The sequence below is a fragment of the Ciconia boyciana genome, chromosome 9, assembly GCF_034638445.1.
Source record: "Ciconia boyciana chromosome 9, ASM3463844v1, whole genome shotgun sequence".
Taxonomy (NCBI): domain Eukaryota; kingdom Metazoa; phylum Chordata; class Aves; order Ciconiiformes; family Ciconiidae; genus Ciconia; species Ciconia boyciana.
Window position 1 is genome coordinate 28,206,405 of NC_132942.1, and position 26,450 is coordinate 28,232,854.

General features: G+C 38.3%; 1 protein-coding gene across 8 annotated transcripts in view; it reads right to left on the minus strand.

Annotated features, from left to right (window-relative positions):
* Positions 1 to 26,450, minus strand: part of FTO (FTO alpha-ketoglutarate dependent dioxygenase) — a 267,160-nt gene that overhangs the window by 210,980 nt on the left and 29,730 nt on the right. For 3 of the 8 annotated variants that reach the window (XM_072871902.1, XM_072871905.1, XM_072871901.1), the window contains exon 2: positions 4,434 to 4,511. In XM_072871902.1, coding sequence (XP_072728003.1) covers positions 4,434 to 4,511 — 78 coding nt within the window. Of the gene's footprint in view, positions 1 to 3,742; positions 3,775 to 4,433; positions 4,512 to 16,125; positions 16,240 to 17,086; positions 17,186 to 17,825; positions 17,900 to 26,450 lie in introns of those variants that run through there. The other 5 variants (XM_072871906.1, XM_072871907.1, XM_072871903.1 and 2 more) reach the window with 5 other exon arrangements.

A 26,450-nucleotide genomic window follows, 5' to 3' on the forward strand; every position in this document is an offset into this window, starting at 1 on the left:
GGCTGTAATGTGAGCCTATCAAGTGTCAATTAGCATTTCCTTTTGTCCAGAAGTTAGTCACTAGTCTGGGGAAAAGGTAGATACTGATGGTGTTGTGGGAAAAAAAATTAAGGTAAACTGAAATCAGAAGCCATTAGGCAATGGGGCAAGAGCACATGAATGCACAAAACTGATCTATCAAAACTTTCACTAACGTAATAGCTTATGTTCAAAGCGCTTTCAGAAAACAAAAGCCATCAGCACAAAAGCATCACACTGACCTATAAACCATCTGTGGGCTCCTTCTGGTACAACTCAAAACCACTTTACTAGAACTATCTACTTCCAAGTCAGATTTGAACCTGCCTTTCAGGAAATTAATCCAGAAAATTCAGGATTAATTTCAGGAAAATTCTGGATTAATTTCAGGAAATTAATCCAGAAAAGGTGCCTTTAAAAAATACCAACCAGGCAGTATGTCAGTATGCACATTTTCTACTGCAAGAAAACAGTTAGACTTTTGCATCATAACATGTTGTTATCCTACAACACTGAAGAGGTGGCTTTATAGGATCATTTGTTTCTACTAAAAAGGAGAATATAAGAGGAAGTCTATTTTAAACATAATGATTACACATAATAAATCATGGTTTATCTATAAACCTTGCCACCATTTCTTGTGAATTCTTACAGTGAAGCTAACTCCCTTTCTTTACACATTCTTACAGTTTCCAAAAATTAGCTTCCTAGAGAGAGGAGAAAAACCCGTAACAGTATCTACAGATAATAATTTCTGACAACTGTATTTACATGCTATACTTTAAATATCAAAGCTTGAAAATAGTTCCAGATACCTATTTGAAGGTGCCTCTACAATCCCCAGTGCAGAACACTGGATCCCAGCTTTCATTAAAAGAACTGAATATAAACTTGATAAACGCAATTCACCTGAGCTTGCCAAAAGCCTGAAACGATTCCTTTAGAGGTCCTGAACTGTCCCTTTTGTTTCAATCAGTGCTTTTTATCTGTAGCCTTTGAACAGTACAGTGAAAAAATCATTATAAAGAATAACTACTGAAATCAGTAACTGCAAATTCTAAGGATTTACAGCTATAGGCTACAGTCACATGTGTGGGTATAGGTTGATGGGAATTGTAAGTATTCTTTCACAATGATACTTAATAATGACAGAATATGTTGTGACATATAAAGAATATTACTGCATGATTTGTTTCATTATGCAAATGATATGTATAAAAGAAAGAGCACTAACAGTTCTGTAGCAGTGTCCCAGCATTTCTTTAAATAATTCTGTATATGGACATACTCAGGTCAGATTAACCAACTGCCACATTACATATGATATTAAGGCATATTTAAAAAGTCATTAGTACTACATATTTTTAAACCATTTAATATACTGAATTTCTGACTTGAATTGCACACCTGAAATTCCAAACAATTATTACAAACAGAAGGAGGGAAATAACAATATGGTGCAAAGCAACTAAATCCTGAAAACATGCATCAGAAAGGAAGCAAACAGATTCTACAAAGATAACAACACTGTATTCCCCTCCCGAACTGCAGAGGTAACGTCTTCCACATTTTATTGCCAGCCAAGTCAGAGGCATGACACCTTTGGATTGTGTTTTAAGATTACATGCTTAAGAAATATTTTATCATTAAGTTTTACACGGTATACCTAGGATTCTACCTTAAAAAAAACCCACGCTGATATCTCAGAAGAAATCAGGAAGTGGAAACACATTTCCGACACATCACATGAGAACAGTTTGGTCTTCTTTAAATTTCCAACCCATCATTGTGCTATGTCCTACATAAGGAAAGCATTAAAGGATCAGAACACAGGGTGAATGCTGGGTTCACACTGGACACCTTGTTGTTTTGGGGGCATGGGGAAGTGGGAGTAATGATGTACTCTTGCGCTGTAACTCTGACAGTAAGTATTAAAGGTCAATTCACTGTTCACTCTGAAAGAAGTAGGTATGTTACTGGCAACTACAGGACAAAAAAAAAAGCACATTTGATGCTCAATTCTTCATATGCGTATTACACATGTGATTTTAAATATACACATACTTTCACTTCTACTGGTGGTACTCAACACAGAGAATCACCCTACGGGATGACTCAAGTGATAGAATAAAGTTAGAAATCAGCAATAAGGACCCTTGATAAGCAAATTGCCACTTAAATCATGACATGATAGTTTGTACTTCAGATATTTGTGAATTGCCTTGTTAACAGACTTTTTCTTGTTCATAACTGGCTTTAAACATTACCTTGTTTCAGCTTATGGTTTGGAGCCCATTTCTAAAATCCTTCATCAGGCAAGACACATTGAAAGAGGATGTCAGTGTTTGCCTGTGATGGAATTTCTTAGTTTTGTTCAGACTGTACATTTCTGTACCTGATAGGATACTATATTTTTTTACTTGCATCCTACCTAACCTTTCCAACACATTCAAAGAATACTACTTTATAAGGGGTGGATCCTTAAAGGAGTAAGGCAAGTCTCTCCAGAAAAGACAGACTATAAAACTAAACTGTATGTGATATTTTATTTTGCCAATTGTTGTCTTCAAGCTCTCACCCATCTTTTCCTCTCCATCTGTAGTACATTTAACCATCATGGAACTTGTTATATCTACAGCTGTGATTAAAGTAACATTTCATAACCACCATAAGAATTTAAAAGGCACTGGTGATGCTTATGATTATCACATATACTTAAAAATACCTAGCATGCACACAAACACTACACAAAAAGTCTAATTCTATATGATGCAAAAATAATGTATCTAAAATCTATTAAGGCTTGACCAGGTCTGATTTCATTGCTTATCTTGTTCCCATTGTCTTCTGTATTTATGGGTTACTGATATTGAGCAAATGAGATGCCACTTGGGCAACGTTGGCTCCATCTTCTTTTCACATCAGCTCCACAAGACTATGGATTTACAAAGACAGAAAAAAGAAAAGGATGCTGGGCATAGCAGTTCTTGGCAGCAACAGATATAAAAGAAGAGAACAAACAGGAGGGGATGTAACAAGACTAGGAAGGAAAAAACAGTAAGCTGCCTGAGTCTTAAAATGGGGAAGAACTTCTTCTTGAACATTAGTTTAAGACTGAAAAGAATGTGTTTGAGGTTGGTTTTTTTGTAAAGAAAAAAAAATCATCATTCTGTTAAGCTCTTCTACACTTTTCCAGTTCTTCTACACTTTTCCTTGCCCTTACCCACAGAAGTGTTTTTATTGTTAACAGCAAGTTATGTGTTTTCATATTATTATCCTTACAGCTGTTAAAGATACCAATCGAGAGCTTACTTCCACTATGTTCAGCACAGTAAGAATACAGAGAAAACCATGCTTTCCCTAAGCATCCTACAACTTAAATGAACAAGAAAGGTGAGGGAAGTATACAGATTGCTCAATATCACATTGTAATCCCGTGGCAAAACGGGAGTTTCACTTCATGCTTCTGAGTTGCAGTCCAGTACCTGACCCATAAATGTATCTTTCCTTTTCTATAGTGTGGTGTGTGCTAAACTTTTCTTGGCCTTGGAATCCTGCAAAGGAGAAATTCATCCTTGCAAGAAAAGACTCAGACGTATTTTTATGCTGCCATATACATCTTTGAGCCATATGTCAATACAAAAAAGGTGACATGCCTGTAATGTAAGCACACTTGCTGTAGCTGTTCAAACTACAAGATTCTTTCTTATGCTTTTCATCTTACCATGTTCCGATTTGATCTGATTGAACCTACAATTCTTGCCATATGTTTTGTAGCTGACCTAAAAAGATCCAAGATAGATGCAGAATATTTTATTAATTTCATGATACTCTTCCATACACTCATTTGGTTTATTACTCCTGTGGCTACTGGGCCTGTTTTTACTTTTATTTGGTTTCATTTAAGGCATGCATTCCAGTTTCCACAGTTCATTTTGTAAGCAAAGTCTTAAGGATTACTTATTGTTTGAAAATGGAATTAAGCCAAAAATTTTGAAATTTCTATGTTAATATTTTCCCTATTTTGCCAACCCTGAGCTATAAAGAATAGTACTCTTCACAACTCAGGGGAAAAAAAAAAGCAAAACCCAAAAAACCTTAAAACAATGGTGACATGTATTTTATTTTAACAAAGCATAACAAACTGTGATTAATTGTTACACGTGTTACCTGGTACTCAGGTACTGATACTCAGGGCAAAATCCTAAAAATAAATTAAGTTCACAAATTTTTCATTCTTGAATATCCCAGTTCTAGAGGTCTTATTTTGTATGACCTGAAAGTCCATTATCAGCCATCAGGATACCTTTTTCACATCGGATTTCACAGTGTTTCTTTGAAAAAAAATGTATTTGTTGTTCAGTGCAAACAGCCATTTTAGTTTAAAACAAGTACAGTTAAAAGAAATACATTACCAATTGATGGAAATCAGCATCAGCTGGTGTCACATATGGAAGTCTATTCTCTCCAAGTTCTTCAAGAAGTTTTTTTTTCTGTTTTGGAGGGGTAAAATTGAAACAGAAAATTAGACTAAAGACCAAGATAAAAACAGCCAAGTATAAAACTAGTTGTATTAAAAAGACACAAACATGTGCAATTATTTCTCTTACTATGTTCAATTCTGGAAAATTAAATAAGGAAAAATGGATGCAAAAAATCAGTGGAGCTTTTCCACTTACAAAGCAGTAATTCAGGTTAAGTAGTTTCAGAGCACGTGAGTATTTTTCCTCCTAAATTCTTTTTTAGATAATCAGTCCTTATTACACTGATGAAAATCCATCTTGGTCTAATGTTCTTCAGAACTATACCTACTTTGTACCTTGATACTAATTTCTTATTTCTTTTTCATTTTATTTTCTCCTTCAATTTGTGGATCCAATGGGTACAAAGCTCATATTCCATTAAATGGCACAATAATATACTTTATTAAAACAATGGGCCTCAATGTTGGGCATACTCTAAAATGTTCCCTGAAATGGGTGTATGAAGGAAAAAGAAAACATCATCTACTGCACACCAAAGCCCCTACAACCTGACAATATTTAAAATGCCATACTCAAGACTTGCCATTCCAGCAGACAGCCACAAATCTGGTTTGATGTTAGGAGTGCACTAAAAACCAGCTGACTGTGAAGAGCAGGTTTTCTCTGTCCCCCTTGTTCTCTTAACTCCCTTTTTAATTCTGTTTTAGACAGACTATCTCCACCAACATTTAGTCAATACGACCACTAAGAAATTGCTAAGATAAAAGCCTGTTTTTCCCCAAACTGCATTTTCCAGGTTTTTATTAATAAAAATAGAATTTTTGTATGCATTATACAATTAATTGTGCAGCTAAAGATTTAGGAAGGCAAGATAAGCTTGAAACATGCCATCAGGTTTTTGGAATCAAACAATCCCAATCCATGACAAGTCCATCCACATTTATCTAACCGCAGTCTAATTCAACACTAACTCACAGAATCACAGAATCGTATAGGTTGGAAAAGACCTTTAAGATCATCGAGTCCAACCGTTAACCTAACACTACCAAGTCCACCACTACACCATGTCCCTAAGCACCTCATCCAAACATCTTTTAAATACCTCCAGGGATGGCGACTTAACCACTTCCCTGGGCAGCCTGTTCCAATGCTTGATAACCCTTTCAGTGAAGTAAAATTTCCTAATATCCAGTCTAAACCTCCTCTGGTGCAACTTGAGGCCATTTCCTCTTGTCCTATCACTTGTTACCTGGGAGAAGAGACCAACCCCCACCTCTCTACAACCTCCTTTCAGGTACTTGTAGAGAGCAATAAGGTCTCCCCTCAGCCTCCTTTTCTCCAGGCTAAACAACCCCAGTTCCCTCAGCCGCTCCTCATAAGACTTCTGCTCTAGACCCTTCACCAGCTTCATTGCCCTTCTCTGGACATGCTCCAGCACCTCAATGTCTCTCTTGTAGTGGGGGGCCCAAAACTGAACACAGTATTCGAGGTGCGGCCTCACCAGTGCCGAGTACAGGGGCACAATCACTTCCCTACTCCTGCTGGCCACACTATTTTTGATACAAGCCAGGATGCCGTTGGCTTTCTTGGCCACCTGGGCACACTACTGGCTCATATTCAGCCGGCTGTCGACCAACACCCCCAGGTCCTTTTCCACCGGGCAGCTTTCCAGCCACTCTTCCCCGAGCCTGTAGCGTTGCATGGGGTTGCTGTGGCCCAAGTGCAGGACCTTGCACTTGGCCTTGTTAAACCCCATACAATTGACCTCGGCCCATCGATCCAGCCTGTCCAGATCCCTCTGCAGAGCCTTCCTCCCCTCAAGCAGATCAACACTCCCGCACAACTTGGTGTCATCTGCAAACTTACTGAGGGTTCACTCGATCCCTTCATCTAGATCATTGATAAAGATATTAAACAGAACTGGCCCCAACACAGAGCCCTGGGGGACACCACTTGTGACCGGCCGCCAACTGGATTTAACTCCATTCACCACCACTCTTTGGGGCCAGCCATCCAGCCAGTTCTTTACCCAGCGAAGAGGACACCCACCCAAGCCATGAGCAGCCAGTTTCTCCAGGAGAATGCTGTAGGAAACAGTGTCAAAGGCTTTACTGAAGTCAAGGTAGACACCATCCACAGCCTTTCCCTCATCTACTAGGCAGGTCACCTTGTCGTAGAAGGAGATCAGGTTGGTCAAGCAGGACCTGCCTTTCCTGAACCCATACTGGCTGGGCTTGATCCCTTGGTTATCCTCTACATGCCGTGTGATAGCACTCAGGATGATCTGCTCCATCAGCTTCCCCAGCACCGAGGTCAGGCTGACAGGCCTGTAGTTCCCTGGGTCCTCCTTCCGACCCTTCTTGAAGATGGGCGTCACATTAGCTGATCTCCAGTCAGCAGGGACCTCCCCAGTTAGCCAGGACTGCTGGTAAATGATGGAAAGGGGCTTGGTGAGCACATCTGCCAGTTCCTTCAGTACTCTCGGGTGGATCTCATCAGGCCCCATAGACTTGTGAGTGTCTAAGTGGTGCAGCAGGTCACTAACCATTTCCCCCTGGATTATGGGGACTTCATTCTGGTCCCCATCCCTATCTTCCAACTCTGGGGGCTGGATACCCAGAGAACTATTGGCCCTGCTATTAAAGACTGAGGCAAAGAAGGCATTAAGTACCTCAGCCTTTTCCTCAGCCTTGGTCACTGTGTTCCCTCCCCCATCTACTAGGGGCTGGAGATTCTCCTTAGCTCTCCTTTTGCTGCTAATGTATTTGAAGAAGTATTTTTTGTTGTCTTTTACAGCAGCAGCCAGATTGAGCTCTAGCTCAGCTTTGGCCCTTCTAATTTTCTCCCTGCACAGCCTTGCTACACCTTTGTAGTCCTCCTGAGTTGCCTGCCCCTTCTTCCAGAGGTCATAGACTCTCCTCTTTTTCCTGAGTTCGAGCCAGAGCTCTCTAGTCAGCCAGGCCGGTCTTCTTCCCCACCGGCTCGTCTTTCGGCACCTGGGGACAGCCCGCTCTTGTGCCTTTAGGACTTCCTCCTTAAAGAATGTCCAGCCTTCCTGGGCTCCTTTGCCCATTAGGGCTGCCTCCCAGGGGACTCTGTCGACCAGTCTCCTAAACAGGCCGAAGTCTGCCCTCCAGAAGTCTAAGGTGGCAGTTTTGCTGACCCCCCTCGCCGCTTCTCCACGTATCAAAAACTCTGTCATTTCGTGATCACTCTGCCCAAGACGGCCTCCAACTATCACATGGCTCACAAGTCCTTCTCAACATAAGTACAGAACATAAGTACAACTCAACATAAGTACAGATTAACAACAGTGTAAACATTGTTACAGTGGAAGTATTGGCCTAGAAAATTAATAGTTTCCTTTATTTCTTCTACCTTTTAGCTTGCAAGGATGGTTTCTTTACAAACTTTGATCAGTAACAAATATTTACTAATAAAAACGCAACTCAAAGATCATAAAACTACATCTGCCATAATGCTTGAATATGTCAGATAACAGGATTCAAATTCTCATTTTTATTGTAATATTTTCAACTACTTAAACACTATCACAAGAAGTAATTGAAGTTGCAGCTCACTCAATACTTTTATGTTGTAAGAGCAAGACCAGATGGAAATGGAATACAGTTTTTAAAAGAATGAGAAGGGTGTACTACAAAGGAAAACACAGATAAGTTAAAAAAGAGTATCACTAACACTTCCGTCGAACCAAGTTATAAGGGAACAACTACATATTTCATCACCTAGATGTCACTGCAAATTGCTTATTCCATAGACAAGAGAATTAATTGTTAAAAAAAAATTATTTTTTTTTCTTGTAAATTCCTCTTTTCATAATCTTTTTGAGTTGCATATACAGGTCAAAACACATCTTCCCTATTCTGGCAATCCTATTTAAAAAAATGAAGAAAGAAATATTACATGTAGTCACTAACTCCTGGCTTATAGCAAACACATAAACAAGGAAAGCTGAACTATGAAGAGTGTTATTGTGTATTTTATTCTGTGACAGTGAATTTCATTTATTCAAATTTAAGCATCAAAGAAGATGACTGAGGCTTAAAATCATGAGGAAGTGCAGAAGATTTTAAGGTTTATAGCTAACGGATCAGTCAAACTAAAATAAGAGCAGGTAGCTCTCACTCATCTCCACACTCACACTCTGCTGATCACTGACTCTTAACTAGACTGAGAAGAGCAGCACTGAAATTTATGAACTAGCAACATAATTTCTCTAGGTCTCTAGTTTTCTTTGGGGACAGGTTGTTGGTATGTTGACATGAAGTCATTGGTGAAACCAAGCGTAATGTAACTTCAGATTAAGTTCACAAAAAATGACTGCTAATTCGCTGCATATTCTAAAACATTAACACTTCTCTATTACAAAAAGCTTGCTACAGTTTTATTACATGAAATCACTGAAAACATTAGATTGGCTTTGTTATCTGTAAGATAAACCATATTAAACTGCATTAAAAAAAAATCATATATTTCTACATGGACTCACATCTGGGGGAAAAAAAAAAAAGAGGTGGGAAGAAGAGAGATTCTGACAATTTCTTTGTCAAGTACCTGCCTCTTGCCAAAAAGCACACAACGCTGAAATGCACTCTTGTGTATAGGTAGTATTAGTTCACATTTGATTGTCAGATCTGGCTAAGTGCCGCTCTTCAGCTTGATGTACACACTAATACACAGAGCTGATCATCTCTTATGCAAGAAGCTGTCACACGGATGTCAAAAACATCAAGCTGCTCACAAATACCTCAAAAAAGTAAAAAAAGAGAAAAACTGAAGATCTGGCTATACCAGCTGGCTGATGTGTAAGTCTAAGCACTGGTACATAAGCATTGCTCATACGATCTTCCAACACATAAACTCCTAAATAAAATTAAAAAAACCCTGCCTTTACTTGAAGGTATCAGACATCTTAAAAAGCATTTTTGTAAATCTGATTTTTACATTTTAAAAATTATTAACAGTGTAACAGTTTATTCAGGTACCAGTATTATGTTTCTTACACTTTAACAACCAATGTGATTTTTATATATACATTAGTGATACCAATACGTGAAAGAATCTTATATGCACCATCCCTATAATGTAATCATACACTCTGCACTGCTCAAGAAACCTTGTAAGTGTTGTACCTGGGCCTTCAGAAAGGAGAAAATGTCCTATTTTGTAGGCTGCTCTGAGTGTTAATGGATCTATTACACCTGACACTGATAACTGGAATGAATATCAGAAGCACTAATGCCCAATTTCAGAGTGTGTGATGAACTCCCTGCAGATATTAACAATTTCTGCTCATTTACTACTAATAAACAGGTTTATTAATGAGATGGTTGGCTGTAAAATTCAGCAAGCGGAATAGTAATAATTGGAATCTCTCAATCACTATACATACCATTTTTTTTTTCCCCCCTAAGTTTCTTCATGGCAATAGAAGTAATGCGTTGTATATTACAGAGCAGGAGAAATAATAGAAATACAGCTAATATACATCAAAGTCACAGGCCAAAATGCAGTTATGTTACACACCCATGGTTTGTTATTTTCAGATTAAGTGTTATAAGGGAAAGATGGCACTTAATGACATTTTCTGGCCAGGAAGCATGACAGTGTTAAAATTTTTGCAGCTGACATATTTCCCTGAAGGGTGTCAAGACCATTCTCAAAAGGTTTCATTTCTCTCTTAATTGTAAGACAAAAGTTCAATATCTAGGCTATAAAGGCTTGTGAAGGCCTTCGTGTTTCAAACATAGAATTCCCACTTAGTTTCATCATCAAACAAGTCAGAAGACAATAGCCATTTTCCAATTTACGGATCATTGCCTTGGCTGAAACCATGTATTATAAAAACTAATTTTATTGAAATCACATTGAAATATTATTGAAATTAGTTCTGACAACAAATTTAAGGCTGCAATATTGCAACAACTTCTAACACGTAAAAACACTGAAAACATTAAGAAGCAAAAGTTTGGGGTTTTCCCCCAGTACTTAGCATAAAATGTACTGAAGACTTTATTGAAGAAATTGTATTTGTTCACACAAGGAGACTTAAGTCAATGCAAGTAGTATTCACCTCTAAAAAGATAACTGTGTGCTGCCCTGCATTTCTCCTGAATTCGGGGAAAATGTCAGCTTCACTACATCAAGTAACTTCCTGACACAGCTCGTGTGTGAGCCAACTAGGGAAGGCACCCCGCTGGACCTGTTGTTTGTGAACAGAGAAGGACTTGTGGGTGATGTGATGGTTAGAGGCTGTCTTGGGCATAGCGATCACAAAATGATAGTTTTCAATTCTTGGAACAGTAAGGAGGGGGGCCAGCAGAACTGCTACCCTGGAGTTCTGGAAGGCAGGCTTTAGCCTGTTTAGGAGACTGGTTGACAAAGTACCTTGGGAGGCAGTTCTGAGGGGCAAAGGAGTCCAGGAAGGCTGGACATTCTTTAAGGAGGAAGTCCTAAAGGCACAGGAGCAGGTCATCCCCATGTGCTAAAAGACGAGCCAGCGAGGAAGAAGACCGGTCTGGCTGAACAAGAGAGCTTTGGCTGGGACTCAGGAAAAAAAGGAGAGTTTATGACCTTTGGAAGAAGGGGCAGGCAACTCAGGAGGACTACAAGGATGTCATGAGGTTATGCAGGGAGAAAATTAGAACGGCCAAAGCTGAGCTAGAACTTAATCTGGCTACTGCCGTAAAAGACAATAAGAAATGTTTCTATAAATACATTAGCAACAAAAGGAGGGCTAAGGAGAATCTCCATCCTTTAATGAACATGGGGGAAAACATAGTGACAAAGGCTGAGGAAAAGGCTGAGGTACTTAATGCCTTCTTTGCCTCAGTCTTTAATAGTAGGGCCAATTGTTCTTGGGGTATCCAGCCCCCTAAACTGGAAGACAGGGATGGGGAGCAGAATGGAGCCCCCATAATAAGGGAAATGGTTAGTGACCTGTTACACCACTTAGACACTCACAAGTCTATGGGGCCGGATAGGATCCACCCAAGAGTACTGAGGGAGCTGGCAGAAGTGCTCACCAAGCCACTTTCAATCCTTTATCAGCAGTCCTGTCTAACCGGGGAGGTCCCAGCTGACTGGAGATTAGCGAATGTGACAGCCATCTACAAGAAGGGCCGGAAGGAGGATCTGAGGAACTACAGGCCTGTCAGTCTGACCTCGGTACTGGGGAAGCTGATGGAGCAGATCATCTTGAGTGCTATCACACGGCACATACAGGACAATCAGGTGATCGGGCCCAGTCAGTACAGGTTTATGAAAGGCAGGTCCTGCTTGACCAACCTGATCTCCTTCTACGACAAGGTGACCCGCCTAGTGGATGAGGGGAAGGTTGTGGATGGTGTCTACCTTGACTTCAGTAAAGCCTTTGACACTGTTTCCTACAGCATTCTCCTGGAGAAACTGGCTGCTCATGGCTTGGATGGGTGTACTCTTTGCTGGGTAAAAAACCTGGCTGGATGGCTGGCCCCAAAGAGTGGTAGTGAATGGAGTTAAATCCAGTTGGCGGCCGGTCACAAGTGGTGTCCCCCAGGGCTCTGTGTTGGGGCCAGTTCTGTTTAATATCTTTATCAATGATCTGGACGAGGGGATTGAGTACACCCTCAGTAAGTTTGCAGACAACACAAGTTGTGCGGGAGTGTTGATCTGCTTGAGGGGAGGAAGGCTCTGCAGAGGGATCTGGACAGGCTGGATTGATGGGCCAAGGCCAATTGTATGAGATGCAACAAGGCGAAGTGCTGGGTCCTGCACTTGGGCCACAGCAACCCCGTGCAACGCTACAGGCTTGGGGAAGAATGGCTGGAAAGCTGCCCAGCAGAGAAGGACCTGGGGGTGTTGGTTGATAGCTGGCTGAATATAAGTCGGCAGTGTGCCCAGGTGGCCAAGAAGGCCAACAGCATCCTGGCTTGTATCAAAAATAGTGTGGCCAGCAGGACTAGGGGAGTGATTGTGCCCCTGTACTCAGCACTGGTGAGGCCGCACCTCAAATACTGTGTTCAGTTTTGGGCCCCTCACTACAAGAAAGACATTGCCCTTCTCTGGACACGCTCCAGCACCTCAACGAAGCTGGTGAAGGGTCTAGAGCAGAAGTCTTATGAGGAGCGGCTGAAGGAACTGGGGTTGTTTATACTAGAGAAAAGGAAGCTCAGGGGAGACCTTATTGCTCTCTACAACTACCTGATAGGAGGTGCTAGCGAGGTGGGTGTCAGTCTCTTCTCCCAGGTAACAAGTGATAGGATGAGAGGAAATGGCCTCAAGTTGCACCAGGGGAGGTTTAGACTGGATATTAGGAAAAATTTCTTCACTTAAAGGGTTGTCAAGCGTTGGAACAGGCTGCCCAGAGAGGTGGTGGAGTCACCATCCCTGGAGGTATTTAAAAGACGTGTAGATATGGTGGTTAGCGACATGGTTTAGTGGTGGACCTGGCAGGGCTAGGTTAACGGTTGGACTCGATGATCTCAAAGGTCTTTTCCAACCTAAACGATTCTATGATTCTAAGTAACTGCTCTGGACCTGGAGCAGCATCCCATATGGGTGTAAGAAGTCAGTCACATAAGTCCAAGACATGGACAGATACAACAGTGCCTATGAAACACTTAAGGATGTTAGTTTTTACTTATACAGCATGAACTCACTCTGATAAGCAGTTAAAAAGATATACTTTATTCAAACGATATACTTTATTCAAACTAGTAGACTGCCAAAAAACATGACTGTTACTCACTATTCTGGAAAAGCCCACCTCATTATTCCCTAAAAAAAGATTTTTTCAGAAAATATGGTATTTTGAAACTTCTAACAGGCACATTCCTGACCTCTGAGGGGATGCAAGCAACCTTTTTTTCAGCCATTGATTACTTACTTTCACCTTACAATCACCATTATGCAGAATGAGGCAAAAGATGAATCATGCTATGGAAAAGATACATGAAAGAAGACAATTCAAACAAAAACTGAGTATCTCACTGTTGCATTTAACTTCCTATTTTCTTTTAAGAATTCTTAGGTATTTATTATTTACAAATATTTCATGTACACATCATACTAGGGAATAACCATTTTCAATACTCTGCAGATGGCTGAAAACTGGCTGGACTCTTCGATCTACCTTTCAGGCAAGCTGGTGCAAACTGATGCTTCCCTGATGCAGAGAAAACAGCACAAGCAGCAAAACAGTTCTATGTACTCATATATACTCTTCCCTGCAAAATAATTGAATTTTCTGATTCACTACCTGACTCATGTTACAGTGACCTAAAGTCTCACCTAATGTTGCCTTAGTTTCATCAGGTCAATGATTTTTTATTTTTTTTTTTTAAATAAAGCAAAGATTGAAAATGCTCCTCATTTTTACTCCCCTCCACCCCCAGCAATCTTACAGCAAAGAGAGGTAAAAGAAAGCTGAACATTTTACCTAGGCTGAATTTTACCTATCTCGTGTCTAGATCTGACAAATAGTCTTACTGGGGCTAGAGGAGGGAACAATATACTGCTAGAGGTGAACAATATACTGCTAGAGGTGAGAGTGCAAAAGGAAGGCCTAGTAGCTTTGAAACATCGTCTCCACTCACAGCCTACAAAAGCCCTTCTGCTTTAACTCCTTTCATTAGAAGTTCTTAAAACATTGGCCAATTTTTTCACCCTAAAAAGTTTTGCCAACTGCCCGCTGCAGTTTTTATACTTTTAAGAATACTGACTCGGGACCAGAATTAGTAAAACACAGGCACTTAAGTCTTTTTGTTTTCAATGCAATCCAATGTGTTTGCAGAAATTTCTGGGGCAGCTCCTAAAAAAAGGGCCTCTATTCAAAGCATAAGAAAGTATCATCTCCACCTCCAACACTGTTTTTCCCAATAGTTTTTTGTTTTCCAAAAGGTTATCAGGTTTAGCAAGGCACTCTGAGAATGCATATTGTCACGAAAGAAAGATCTGAATCACAAGTTCAGATGCAAACCTTTGGTTTTCCAAAAATCCCTCCTTCCTATTAGCTTTTTCCCCACGTAAGAATGTACACTGGGGCCTGTGTTTCTCTTTAATCCTTTTTTCTTTTTTAAATCAACTATAATAAAATGTGGATTTCTTTCAAGTCATGCATGAAGAAAACGGATAGGGCTCTGAAGTGAGAGCTCAATGGCTTTATAAAGGACGAAGATTAAATACTTTATAAAGTAAAAATTTTGTGACACAATACTAAGACCCCATCTAGAAAAAAGCCACCACTTTACAGGAACTTCCACAACCGTACCTCCTAACATTCTTTCACATGTTTTGAAAAAGTAAAAAATTTAAAAACAAAAACAAAAAACCACCACACACCAAATTTGGATAGTTTCTTAAGGCAGGAATGTGATTTTGAAGTTGACATTTGTTTAAACTACAAGGCCTTCCAAGTGTTAGCTATTAAAACTTCATAGCAACCAAGATCATTCAAGTGGCTCACTAAAACCAGTTAGGTCAGAAATTAACCTAGAGTAATAAAAAAATACATTCTAAATGCACTATTACAGCTTTTATTTCTCCATTATCGCATATATATTAGATTTCAAAAATTTTTTTCTTCAAATTATTTCTGTAAACTCCACTCATTAAAAGATCTTAAGGGACTGACCAATTTTACAGCACCATTTACTCACATGAAGAAGTTATATTTCCAGGTTACACTTCATTACACTCAAGTCTTACCAAAAGCCTTGTCTGTGCTACATTCTTTCTATAATCCAGATTGTCAAAAATACTGGTAGACATATGACCATACTGTATCACACTTTGCATACTACAGCTCCCCCCCCAATACTATATGCCAAAATCATTTTCATATGAAGGACAAAACTTTGCATTATTATTCTTCTATATAAACTCACATCAAAATTATCTATGACTCTCTAACAATATTTAGTAGCCTATAAATCCATTTCCTAACTATACTACAATAAAATATGCTGGTTATTTAATATAACCATTGTGTATCTCGCTCTCCCACTGAACAAACCAGTCCAGTTACAGAAGTAGTAGGATGCAGTTCAAGTGATCTGGTCATGAAAAAAATTACACAACGAACAATCTACTGTAATGCAAAGACCTCAGGTCTAACACCTGTCTTTGTAACTGAGCAGCTGTCTAAAAGACTGTTTGCTATTCTTTCCTGCAAAGGTACTGTTTGGCTTTGCTTACTAATTTCAACCTCTCTTACCCTTTCTCATAAATCAACAGGCCCAGATTTTGGTTCACACACAGACACGCGGACCAGTCATGCATATGCACAACATACTTGACTGATATAACTGAACTAAGAGTTAATTTATGCATTGAAGCAGGTTAGCAATGTGTGAAAAATGTCTTTGCTACCAGTATCCCCTCTCTCCCCACACCTTGACATGTTAAGGGCCCCTTAATTGTTGTTTTAACCTACAGGAACATTGTTCCTTTGGCCAGCGGCTGTTAACGGAACAGAACTGGCAATTTTCTTACCCAGCTGAGTGTAGATTTGTCACACATGGATTAGCACTTTAAGTAACCATAATACAAATTTGAAATTATAAATTGTTCAAACACAGCCACTTTTTTGCTGACAAAATGCCCCTAAGCCTCCTCAGTATACCTGTCAACAAACTTCTACCATCACTGCAAGCATCTTGACACCATCATCCATTTCTTTTTCCCTCTATCATTTGTTCATCCTCTTCCAGCAGGTACCAGTTGGTAAATGGATCAGCTGTATTAGGTGAGAGGTAAGAACATTCAAACTTTGTTTGAAAATAATGATCAAGTTTCAATCAGATCTCCAGTTCTTCAGTTTTCTTCTTATACATATGGACACAGGAACATACATGTACCTAAGAAAAGTATCCACTGTTTTAAACATTTTAGATCAATGTGTTTGTGAATCACAAGAAATAGATAAGGACACTGGGCCATTTCTGCATGCCATTCTTTGCATAGTTTCACTGAGAAATAGCCAACAGTTGCCGAGAAACCAGATTTCTTAATCAAGCAGTTCTTAACCAGCTCACCTCCAAAGAATCAGCAGACAGAAACCTTAGTGACTGTCACCAACAATCGATTCAGCATGATGTAGTGACAATACCCCTATACACCCCGTCCCAAGAAACCAAGGGGGTTTGACCAGTTGTGAAATACTAAGCACCAATCCTTGAACAGAGAAAAGATTCAATAAAGATTAAAACAGATAAAATAAAACCACAGATTATAACAAGGCTTAATGTTGAAACAAGGATACATTTGGCATTGCTGGCTGTAGACCTCTCATGTTCTAATGACACTAAGAAGCTACTGATGTTGCCTAACTTCTACTGAAGTCTATTACCAGAATGTAGGGCGCTAGAGCTATATAGCCTTAGAAGGTGCATACTATGCTTATGAATGGGAAATATACTGACATGGTGCTGTTTCTCCTTGAATGGCCCAAGGAAACGGAAAGAACCATTAAGAATCACCACAACATTTTGGGAAGCATTGCATGTCTGCAATGTGGAATTGTACAACCTTCACTCGGGTATAATACCAAATTAGTGTAGCAAATTAAGAGCAAACACACTGACCAACAACCAGCGAATGAATCAAGGACCTCCAGAATGAAAACCAGGGGCTGACACAGCTTGAGATACAGATTCAGAACCTTTGCGACAGGCTTCTAACTTCTGTGGATGTAGACAGACAAAGAATTTTCAAAAACACACCCACAAGCAGGTCACACTAACAGAGTTTTCCAGAACCACCAGCAAGGTCAAAGATGCAATAAATTTTCTTGCAGCTTTTCATCATTTCCAGAAAATACTGAGCCTTGCAGGATTTCTGGTCTATATATATTTTGATAGGTAATGGTCGAAGTATCCAATGTGTATTAAGGATACTTGGGGGGGGAGGGGGGAAGAGGATTTTAAGTGTTAAAACATCACCCAGAACAAACAGCAGTCAAAAGTAAAGTGAAAATAAAATGGATACTTGAAAAAAAAGTAGATATTTCCTTAAATACTTAAGTGTAGCATCAAGTGTGGTTTCCAAAGTCCCCTGGATAACACTGCTGAAGATAGCGTTAATGTAGAAAGAGCAGGTGCTAAGTGCAAATGCTTGTGCCGTGCAATCGGCTACAAGGAAGATCAATAAGGAGCTAGAGCATTAAATTTCACATACTGTAACTGTCATGCCCATTACATAGTATTTTAACATCTTCGTAGGCCATTATAAAATTGTTGACTCTTGATATTTTTACAGAACTAAAATTATTTTCCAGAGATTTTATTAGCACAAGAAGCACTATGAAAGTATAAAAGCACTCACAAACTTGGTGAAATTTGAAGACATTTACAGCCTTCCAAGACATCATATTTGATTATTTAACTGTATTCTTCACTCTGGAATAAAAAGACAAGAAGAATTTCTTTTGTGTTAGTCACATTTCACCAGGTACAGAGCTGATGTATTTTAAAGGAGGTATTTACAAGGTAATTCTTGAGAGTATATGCCACAATTAACAAAATCACTGCAGACAGAATACACAGAAGGAAGGGATATGCTAGGTCCCCTGAGGTTCAGCTGCAGAAGCAGCACCCTGCATCCTGCCTCTGCTCTTCAGTCTTTGCGATTTGTCCTTTTCAAGGACATGATAAACACAGATTTTCCTTCAAACATTTCTCACACTAGAGGAGCCTTTGAGCAGAAGCTTTGTGCAATTCCCTCTCCTGTCCCCAAAATAATTTAAAGACAACCAACACTGATTTGTTATCATGGTTACAACAAATTTGGTGTCATACAAATTGTCAGCATATTTCCAAGACAGCACAACCACCGAGATGTTATTTTTGAAACTGCACAGGAGTACAATGTTAATACAGTTGCATCTTTTTTTACAAATTATTTTCAAGGACATAAAAATTACAGATCACATTACATACATAAATGTAATTTATGAATCAATATTTGTACAAGAGTATTCAGTGGCAAAAAGTGCAATTTGTAACATTTTATACATTTATAAGAGTAACCTGTGTAATAAATGCACAAACATTGTTTTGTATAAGATAGTAATTTCCTATTTTTGCATAAACTACGCCATTGCTCAAATGATGATAACAGCACTCACTTAGAAAACCTATAAAGTGCAGTTGTTGCCTCAACTTCATAATAAGACAACTATTAATGAAACACTGTTGAATTATGGCATATAAGTGCAAGAAGGATATTGCTATATGGGGTTTGCTGACCGAAGAGGGGCTTTTTTGGTAACAAAAATTAAAGAAAAAACCTCATAGTGAACAATGCAAACGTAGTGAAAAATTCAAACTTAGTTAATTTTTAGTTTGAAGGCTTTGGGTTTTTTTCACAGCCTCTGGAATAAGCCACATGTGGAACAGAAAGCTAACATTTAACATTTAAGTTGGCAGACAAAGATTAGCAAAATTCAGGGTCTGAAAGAAGGTTAGGCAAGTTCAGACCAGAAACAGGGAGCACAATTTAAAAGAAAGGATAATTAACCATTGGAGCAGATCACCACTGTGTGAGATGAGTTCACCCTCATGGGAATTCTTTTTTATATCAAGTTTGGATGTTTTTCTAAATGATACATTTTAGTTCAGTGGTTCCAAAACTGTTTAGACCAGCAGACTGCAATGAATCATCCATATTTCCTTAAGAAGTTCTGAACATACAGCCTAACCAAATAAACTGGAGGCAGTAGAGCCACACTGACTGAAAGTTTGATGCATCTTATTCCTCAGTTTGGTTTTGATTCATCACTTTGCCAGTCACCAGTGGTCAGTGAATCAGGATTACTTCTGTAAGAATATATTTTACTGAAGTTCTAAAGCTGGTGTTAGAAATTTTCTTCTGCCTCACAACTCATACAAACTTAGACAAGAGTTTGCCGGGATCCATATTTCATAGTACTTGGAACATTTACAGTACTATCATAAGGTTAAAGAACTACAGCTAAAGGAAGGACTATTCAATTTTCTTTCACATTTTATTCTTAAACTGACTTTGCATAATTTAAAGAATAAGCTTAGGGTATACTAAGAGGTAAAACACAAGAGAGCACTGATCTGCTATGAAAGAAGTAGATCTGTTAAGCCATTTGCTTTGTGCCAAACCAAGGCAAATTTCATAATGCAAATCAACATTTTGCTTAAGAATACATTTGTTGAGCAAACTTAAGAACTGTTACTTTTTAAAATAATGATGTTTTAATAAAGCAATCCTAGCTCTTGCAAAGGCTAAAACTTAATTTCCAGTTTTCATTTTTATTACTTGCATATACAGACCTTATTTCTTGTTAACTTTTCCCCTCACTTGCAATGATCAGGTGTAATTTTGCAGAGCAGCAGTACTCAACTAAAAGGGACATGCACAAAAATTATTTCTTAAGTCTTCTGTGTACATTTGTTTAGGGAAACTTTTGTCTGTCCTTTCTCCCCATACACTTACATTCCTAACTGGTCTAAGAGTCTAGACAGTCCTGCTGCTATCACTGTCTGTACTTTGTGAGTGTGAAGTAGTACAGTAGTGACAAGTCTTTTTAAAAATCATCTCTTCCCTTCTCCATGCTATTCTCAAACACAGGCTGGATTTCTGAAGGTGAAAAAGATAGAGGCTGGCAGAGAGAGGACTCTTCCAGATTTCACCACAACTCTCCTTTGTCCTATTTCCTCCCTTCTGCTGAAAAAGAGTCCTAGACTTATACTACTGCATATTCCTACTGCGAAATTTAATAACCAAACAATTCCTACAAAGAGTACTAACTCATTCTAGAATGGTTTGGATACGTTCTCTAAACAAAGAAAGAAGAGAGGCAGCCATACTGATCCGTAACAGATACTAAAGCTGTACCAGGTTGATAGGAAAATACAGACATGTTTAATCAGCTGCGTGGTAACATTCAAAATTGAATCCATGAAATGATCCAATAAAGAAAAAGCACCAAATAGTCTCTAACTGTATTTTTAAGTAAATATTTGTATGTGTTGTATAAGAACATAATCAACAAGCCCACAGGTAAATTAGTACAAGGGAAGGAACAGGGATGGTGAGGAGAGATAAAATCCCTTTATAAAAAGAGATAAGCACAAACACACAAAAAAATCTTAATATGGAAGTACAACTTGACAAAGAGAAGGATTGTTCTGAACTATCACAAAATTATTTTTAAAGTCACGCAGGCAAGTCTCTGTCCAAATGAAAATATTGTGGACACCTTAAAGTCCTAAACTCTCCTGCTTCCTTAGAGTATATGTCAAAGACAAGAATAAATAAATTTCATTTCCCTCAGAATGTCTACAAGGACTTGAGTCAACCATCCTATAATTTGATACAGTGGTTTTATATGTTGGGGTACTCTCAACCTGAAATTAAAAAAATCTAGGCCACCCTTTTTGACACATAGTATGCATGTCTGTGTTAAAACCATGCGAGTGACAGCAGCTCAGATGCATTAATAAGGGAGGCTGAGGGCAAGGAACTGACATTAAAAGAAAGCTGCCAGAGCCACCTTTGTTCTTATTTGCTGGCTTAACATGCTGTATTACTTCCCCTTCTACAATGGCATTGCTTCAGCAGTAACTAGAATTCAAGAAGGGCTAGGTGAAAAAAGAATGAACAATGTAGGATAAAAAAAGATATATTGGAAGGGATTATTTTAAAATTACATAATATGAGACAACTGCAAGAGCTTATGACCAACATTTAACACTACGTATGCTGCAATACCCATCTAAAATAGAAGTGACAAAGCTTTGATGGTCTCCATGCAGAGCTGAGCTTCCACATGACAAATGCCTCAAATCACTGTTATTTGAATTAATTCATTATATAGGTATTTCATTAGATTTTTACTTAGAGGTTTAACTAAAAAAGACTACCTTTACCTCATAATTTTGGGAAGCCTTAACTCTGCCTGTCCTAGCCACTGCATTTGGAAAGAAACATGACAGGGATCCCTACCACAGCATTTATTCAAGGACCTTTTATTTCCATCACAACAATTTTCAACATACTCCCTCATTTCCAGCTAATAAAGTGCAAAAAAAGCAAGAGATGTTTAACTCAGGCTTCCCACTTCTGTTTTCATACTAAGCAGTGTAACTCTTTGAACATCATGACAGCATAAGGATCACCTTCAACACGCATATGAGAATTGTTCCTCTAGAATAAAGTACAGCAATCTGTATCAAACTTCATAAAGCATTACAACAGGCTTCTAGATCATGCCACTGTTAAAAGACAGTGTACTCTAATTTCGATAGCTCCTTGTTCCGTTTCTTTTGTTCTTTGAGTTGACAAGTTAACTGTCCTGTGCTTACAAGTTTCCAATAGCCTATTACAAAAAGGCTCAAATTTGTTTGCATTACACACCACAGGAATTAAAAAGGAGTTAATATATATCTATTCAAAACTATCGTGCAGAAAATAGCTGTGTTGTACAGGGCTTAGGCTGTGACCCACTTAACTTTATTCACAGAATGCACAATCCATCACGTACAAAAACACAGAGGAAAATGTGAGGTGTTAGTAAGTACCGCTGTTAGTGAGAAATTCTGCTAATTATTACACCAAATAAGCATAGTCAACAGGCCAGAGCTGTGAGAGGGCATGTTTCAGGGCATTAAATGGCTGCCTTGGATGGAGATGAATATATTACACTATGCCCTTTAACAATAAAACAATTTCCCTGACACTTACAAATCCAGGCAGCTCTAGTAGCGCAGATGAAGAGCTCAAGACTGTACTTGGCATACAACGATGTTTCAGTGCCACCTAGTGACGTGCACTTTAACTTTATTGTCTCTTAAGATTTATAGTACATGAAAAGTTCAAAAGCTAATTCGGCTCAAGTGTGGAGTCCGCACAGTACCGAAGAGAAGCCTCACTCTTTGCCAAGAAAAGACAGACAAAGAGAGGTCATGATGAGACAAACTCCTCCCCTTTCTAACTAAAACATACACATCCTTAAATAGCTGATAAAGCGTTACATACAGTTTTATTACAACCTGTTCTTACAGTCAAAAAAAAGAGAAAAGCCTTGCAGAACAGGACAAAACCTGGTATATTTTAAAGCCTATACTATGCACAAGAAGGTTTACATAGCTTGGATATTTTATGAAATTGATTTTAGGAAAACATTCCATAGACTTAATCATTTTCAAAATGATTTTTTTCCCCTGTTTGAATGGACTTTATTTATTATTATTTTTATCTGGAGTGCTTTCACAGCTTAAGAAGGTGCTTTAGAAACCGTAAACTTTGCACATTCATTCCTTGTTTGCATTTTGACACTTTGTATACTTCTGCCACCCTATTTATTATTGCTTCAATGCAGGTTACAGCCATTTCACATCTCCACCATCCTGTTGTGCTTCTGCTGATTAGTACCGCAGTTGAATGCTTAGGTTGATGCAAACTAACTAAACTTTGCAGTGCAACCTAGCCCAAGAAAAGCTGTGAAGAGGCTGAAATATATTTTATGCTGAATATAAATGTGTGTATTGAATACCAGCACAATTGTCTACCAATGCAAAAAAATTATAAACTTACATGCTTAGATCAAGTTAAAAGCACAGATTGCAAAAAAGATGTTAATACAATCCCTGACATTAGTCTCTGTATTTTTATTTCACAAGATTTTTACAGGAAAAGGGAAGTAAAAGTCTTTATGTTCACTAGCCATTTAGCACATGGACACCATTTATTTATGGACATTTTACATATAGATGAATAAATTAAAAATTCTGCATCTGAACCCCACATCTATCATCATGAAATGGACAGCAACATATTAATACTTTATAGCACTAATTTCAGTAGAAAAATCACTCTCAACAAAGCTGCTTCCTATTACAGGCATTAAACAGCCACTTCAAGAGCCTCATGACTCTAAATTTCGTGTTTTCAGCTTCATTAAGCTAAATGAAACTAATATATTTTAGGGTACATTTTTGAACTGCATACTACAGAACAAGGAAATAAAATCTGAAAAAATCTAAAATCCCCACAAGGCAAACTACAGGAGGACACTAAATGCCTGTTCTGATTGAAATATAACCTCTATCACAAAATTTAAAGAAAGATGCTTAGAGATTGCTTTTAAAATAATCTCTCCAAATTCTGAAGCAGCAAGGAGAAGCGTGAGGGGGAAGAATGAAGAGGAGGAATAATGGCTTTTAAAACATTGCTCATGAAAACATTATACAGGCTGCAACAGAACTATACTTGCAGAAAGAGTTTATCTAACATAATTTCCCTACCCCACACTCAGTGAAATCAAAACATAAGATTTTAGCAAGGTTTTGCATGTGCTCAGGCCCTGACTGTTACAGGGTCTAGACCTTGAAGATTATATGATGAACAAAGAATCTTCTTCATTTATGCACCTGCATTAAAAAAAAACCACAACAAAAACCACTGAAATGATGTGCAATGAAAGAAGATTCTCAAGTTAAAATTCTCACCTTGATGGTTAGACGAAGACAACCCAGCCTTGTGGATTAAACCTATTGTATTAGGCAAATAGTTGTGATGTGAAGTGCCTAGATACTACAGGACTGAAAAGCCCTTAGAAACCCAACTGGGAAAAGCTTCACTCAGTGAGTGGGCAGCACACTGTAACTAAGTTTGGAAACCTCATGCTTTAGATGTTTTAATCTATACCCTGCCTTAGGACCTAACCTGCTGCCACAAAAATCAATATTGTCCCTACTTTAAATAGCAAATAAAAAAGGAAGATAATCTTGTTCCTCACATGTCATATAGAATTCTACTCATGGCTTCTCAAATTACACTTCCAGCTTCAGAGAAAGTATTTGTACTTCCTGAAGTACTTTCACTGCTATCTCATCTTGGAAAGCTTAAATGAGGAGACTGGAGGAAAGATGTGCTGATACAAAGCAAGGAACAATGGTATGACAGTTAAGGACCTGTAGAGTCCACAAGAGAAAGCAAGTAGTATTACCAGCAAAAACCAACTGTAACATCCTCTTTACCATAGCAATAATGAAAAAAAAAGTTCAAAGTTTGATGATCACTGAATTATATTATTATTGTCCAAGCTTTTAAGAATCTGTCATATTTTATTGCTTTTACAAGAATACATCATTTCATCTACCAGCAGTTGTATTAGAAAGAAAGAGGATTTAAACTAAAGTAACTCCTGATCAGCATGTTAGAAGTTTTCATCCAAAAAGATACCAAACTACTAGTTGCCTCAAGAAATACATGTAGATCTTCTAGCCCCAAATAGGTATTTTTTCTTAAGGATCCTGAGATGCACAGCCCTCTGAAAGCCAGGGGTATGCTACTTTACTAGATTCCAGACGCAATCTTAAAGTTAAGTGCTGCATAATTTCCAATTCTTGACATCCAAGAAGCAAAAAAGGAATATGGGGCAAATTCTGGACAGTAGAATGAGCCCACTTGGGCTTCTCTTTAGTTCAGTGCCCTTTCAAAACATCTCTGCTCACATTCGCTAGCATCAAGCTATCAACATTCTAGCTCTGTAGTCCACATCAATTTTACAGCCACAGAGGAATGCTTCTCAGAACAGCTATCACCTGCAAAACTTTTTACTTCAAAGTAAAACTCATCCAAGAAGAGAACATGTCACATTAAATTTCTGTCACATTCCTTTTGTAAAACATATCATTCACACATTTGCAGGAATATGACATTTTCCCCCCTTGCAGTATACCAGCCCTTTCCTCGACAGGATTAAGATTCTTTCCTTAACAGCTGGAAAAATGTATTTGCCCTTATACCTCAAGAAAGGCTTGACTGACCAATGCTCAACTAGTCATATGCCTTAGACATTCCATGTTCATAATCATTCATGTTCTCAAGGATACTTACAGGATACTTACTCAAGGATAATTACTTACTAACACTGAATGGCTACCCATGCTGAAGCCATCTCTAAGAAATGAATTGCTAAGCATCTTTCCAACAAAAGCAGTAAGCAGAGGAAGAATTCTAAGCAAAAAAGTAAAACAAAGTTTCCAGTTTCCGCTTCCGAGGAATTATCTTTGTCACAAAATATTAAAACTAAACAAAACAAAAAACAACCTCAGTGATGACTTAAAGCAACAAATTCTAAAATTGTGTTCTATGTTCTCTTTTTGCTATTACAAGAAAATGAATATATGAAAAAGTGGCTCGATAGTACTCCATTTTACTTCATTCTCAATATTAATTTGTTTTAATTACGTGACACGACAGATCATTAAATGCAAACAGGTTCACCATAGTAATACAAGCTTCATAGAGTATTTTAAAAAAATTCAACTTACTGCCACCTTTGTTTTATTTCTTTCCTATAACTGAAAGCTATTTGAAATGCATTAAAAAGCATAAGAACCTCTAACAAAATCATCTACTCTTCAGTATAAAAATTAAGTTGTTATCCTATGCTTCTGATACAGTAATTTCGTTTTAAAATTATGTGGAAAAATCAAGCGTGACCTATTTTTAAAAGTGCAGTGCAAGCAATACCAACTGTTCTCCAAGCATAATTTGCAGGTTCCCCCCAAAAAAACAAAACAAGAGCACATAAACAAGTATCATGCACTTCAAGGACTCTGGACATCAATAAAATGGATTTACTCCCATGAAACCGCTCAGCAGTGGAGAGGGCAGGAGGGAGAAGGATATTGCTTCTTGCTTTCATGAATCCTTTTGAGTATAGCCACAGTACAACTTTCTTTTGGACACAATTCTCAAGACAGCTCCTATGTTAGAAAATCCAATGTAAAACTAAGGTAAAGTAAAGCAGAGTGACTCTGAGCTTCTAGTAACATACAGGTCAAAATGTACTTTTGGTTAATATGAAAACACTTGATTATTATCCAATTATTAATTCTTATTCTTGAACTTAGCAATCTTTTTTACATTATAGTAGGTATGGAGTGATATCAACACCAGGAGATT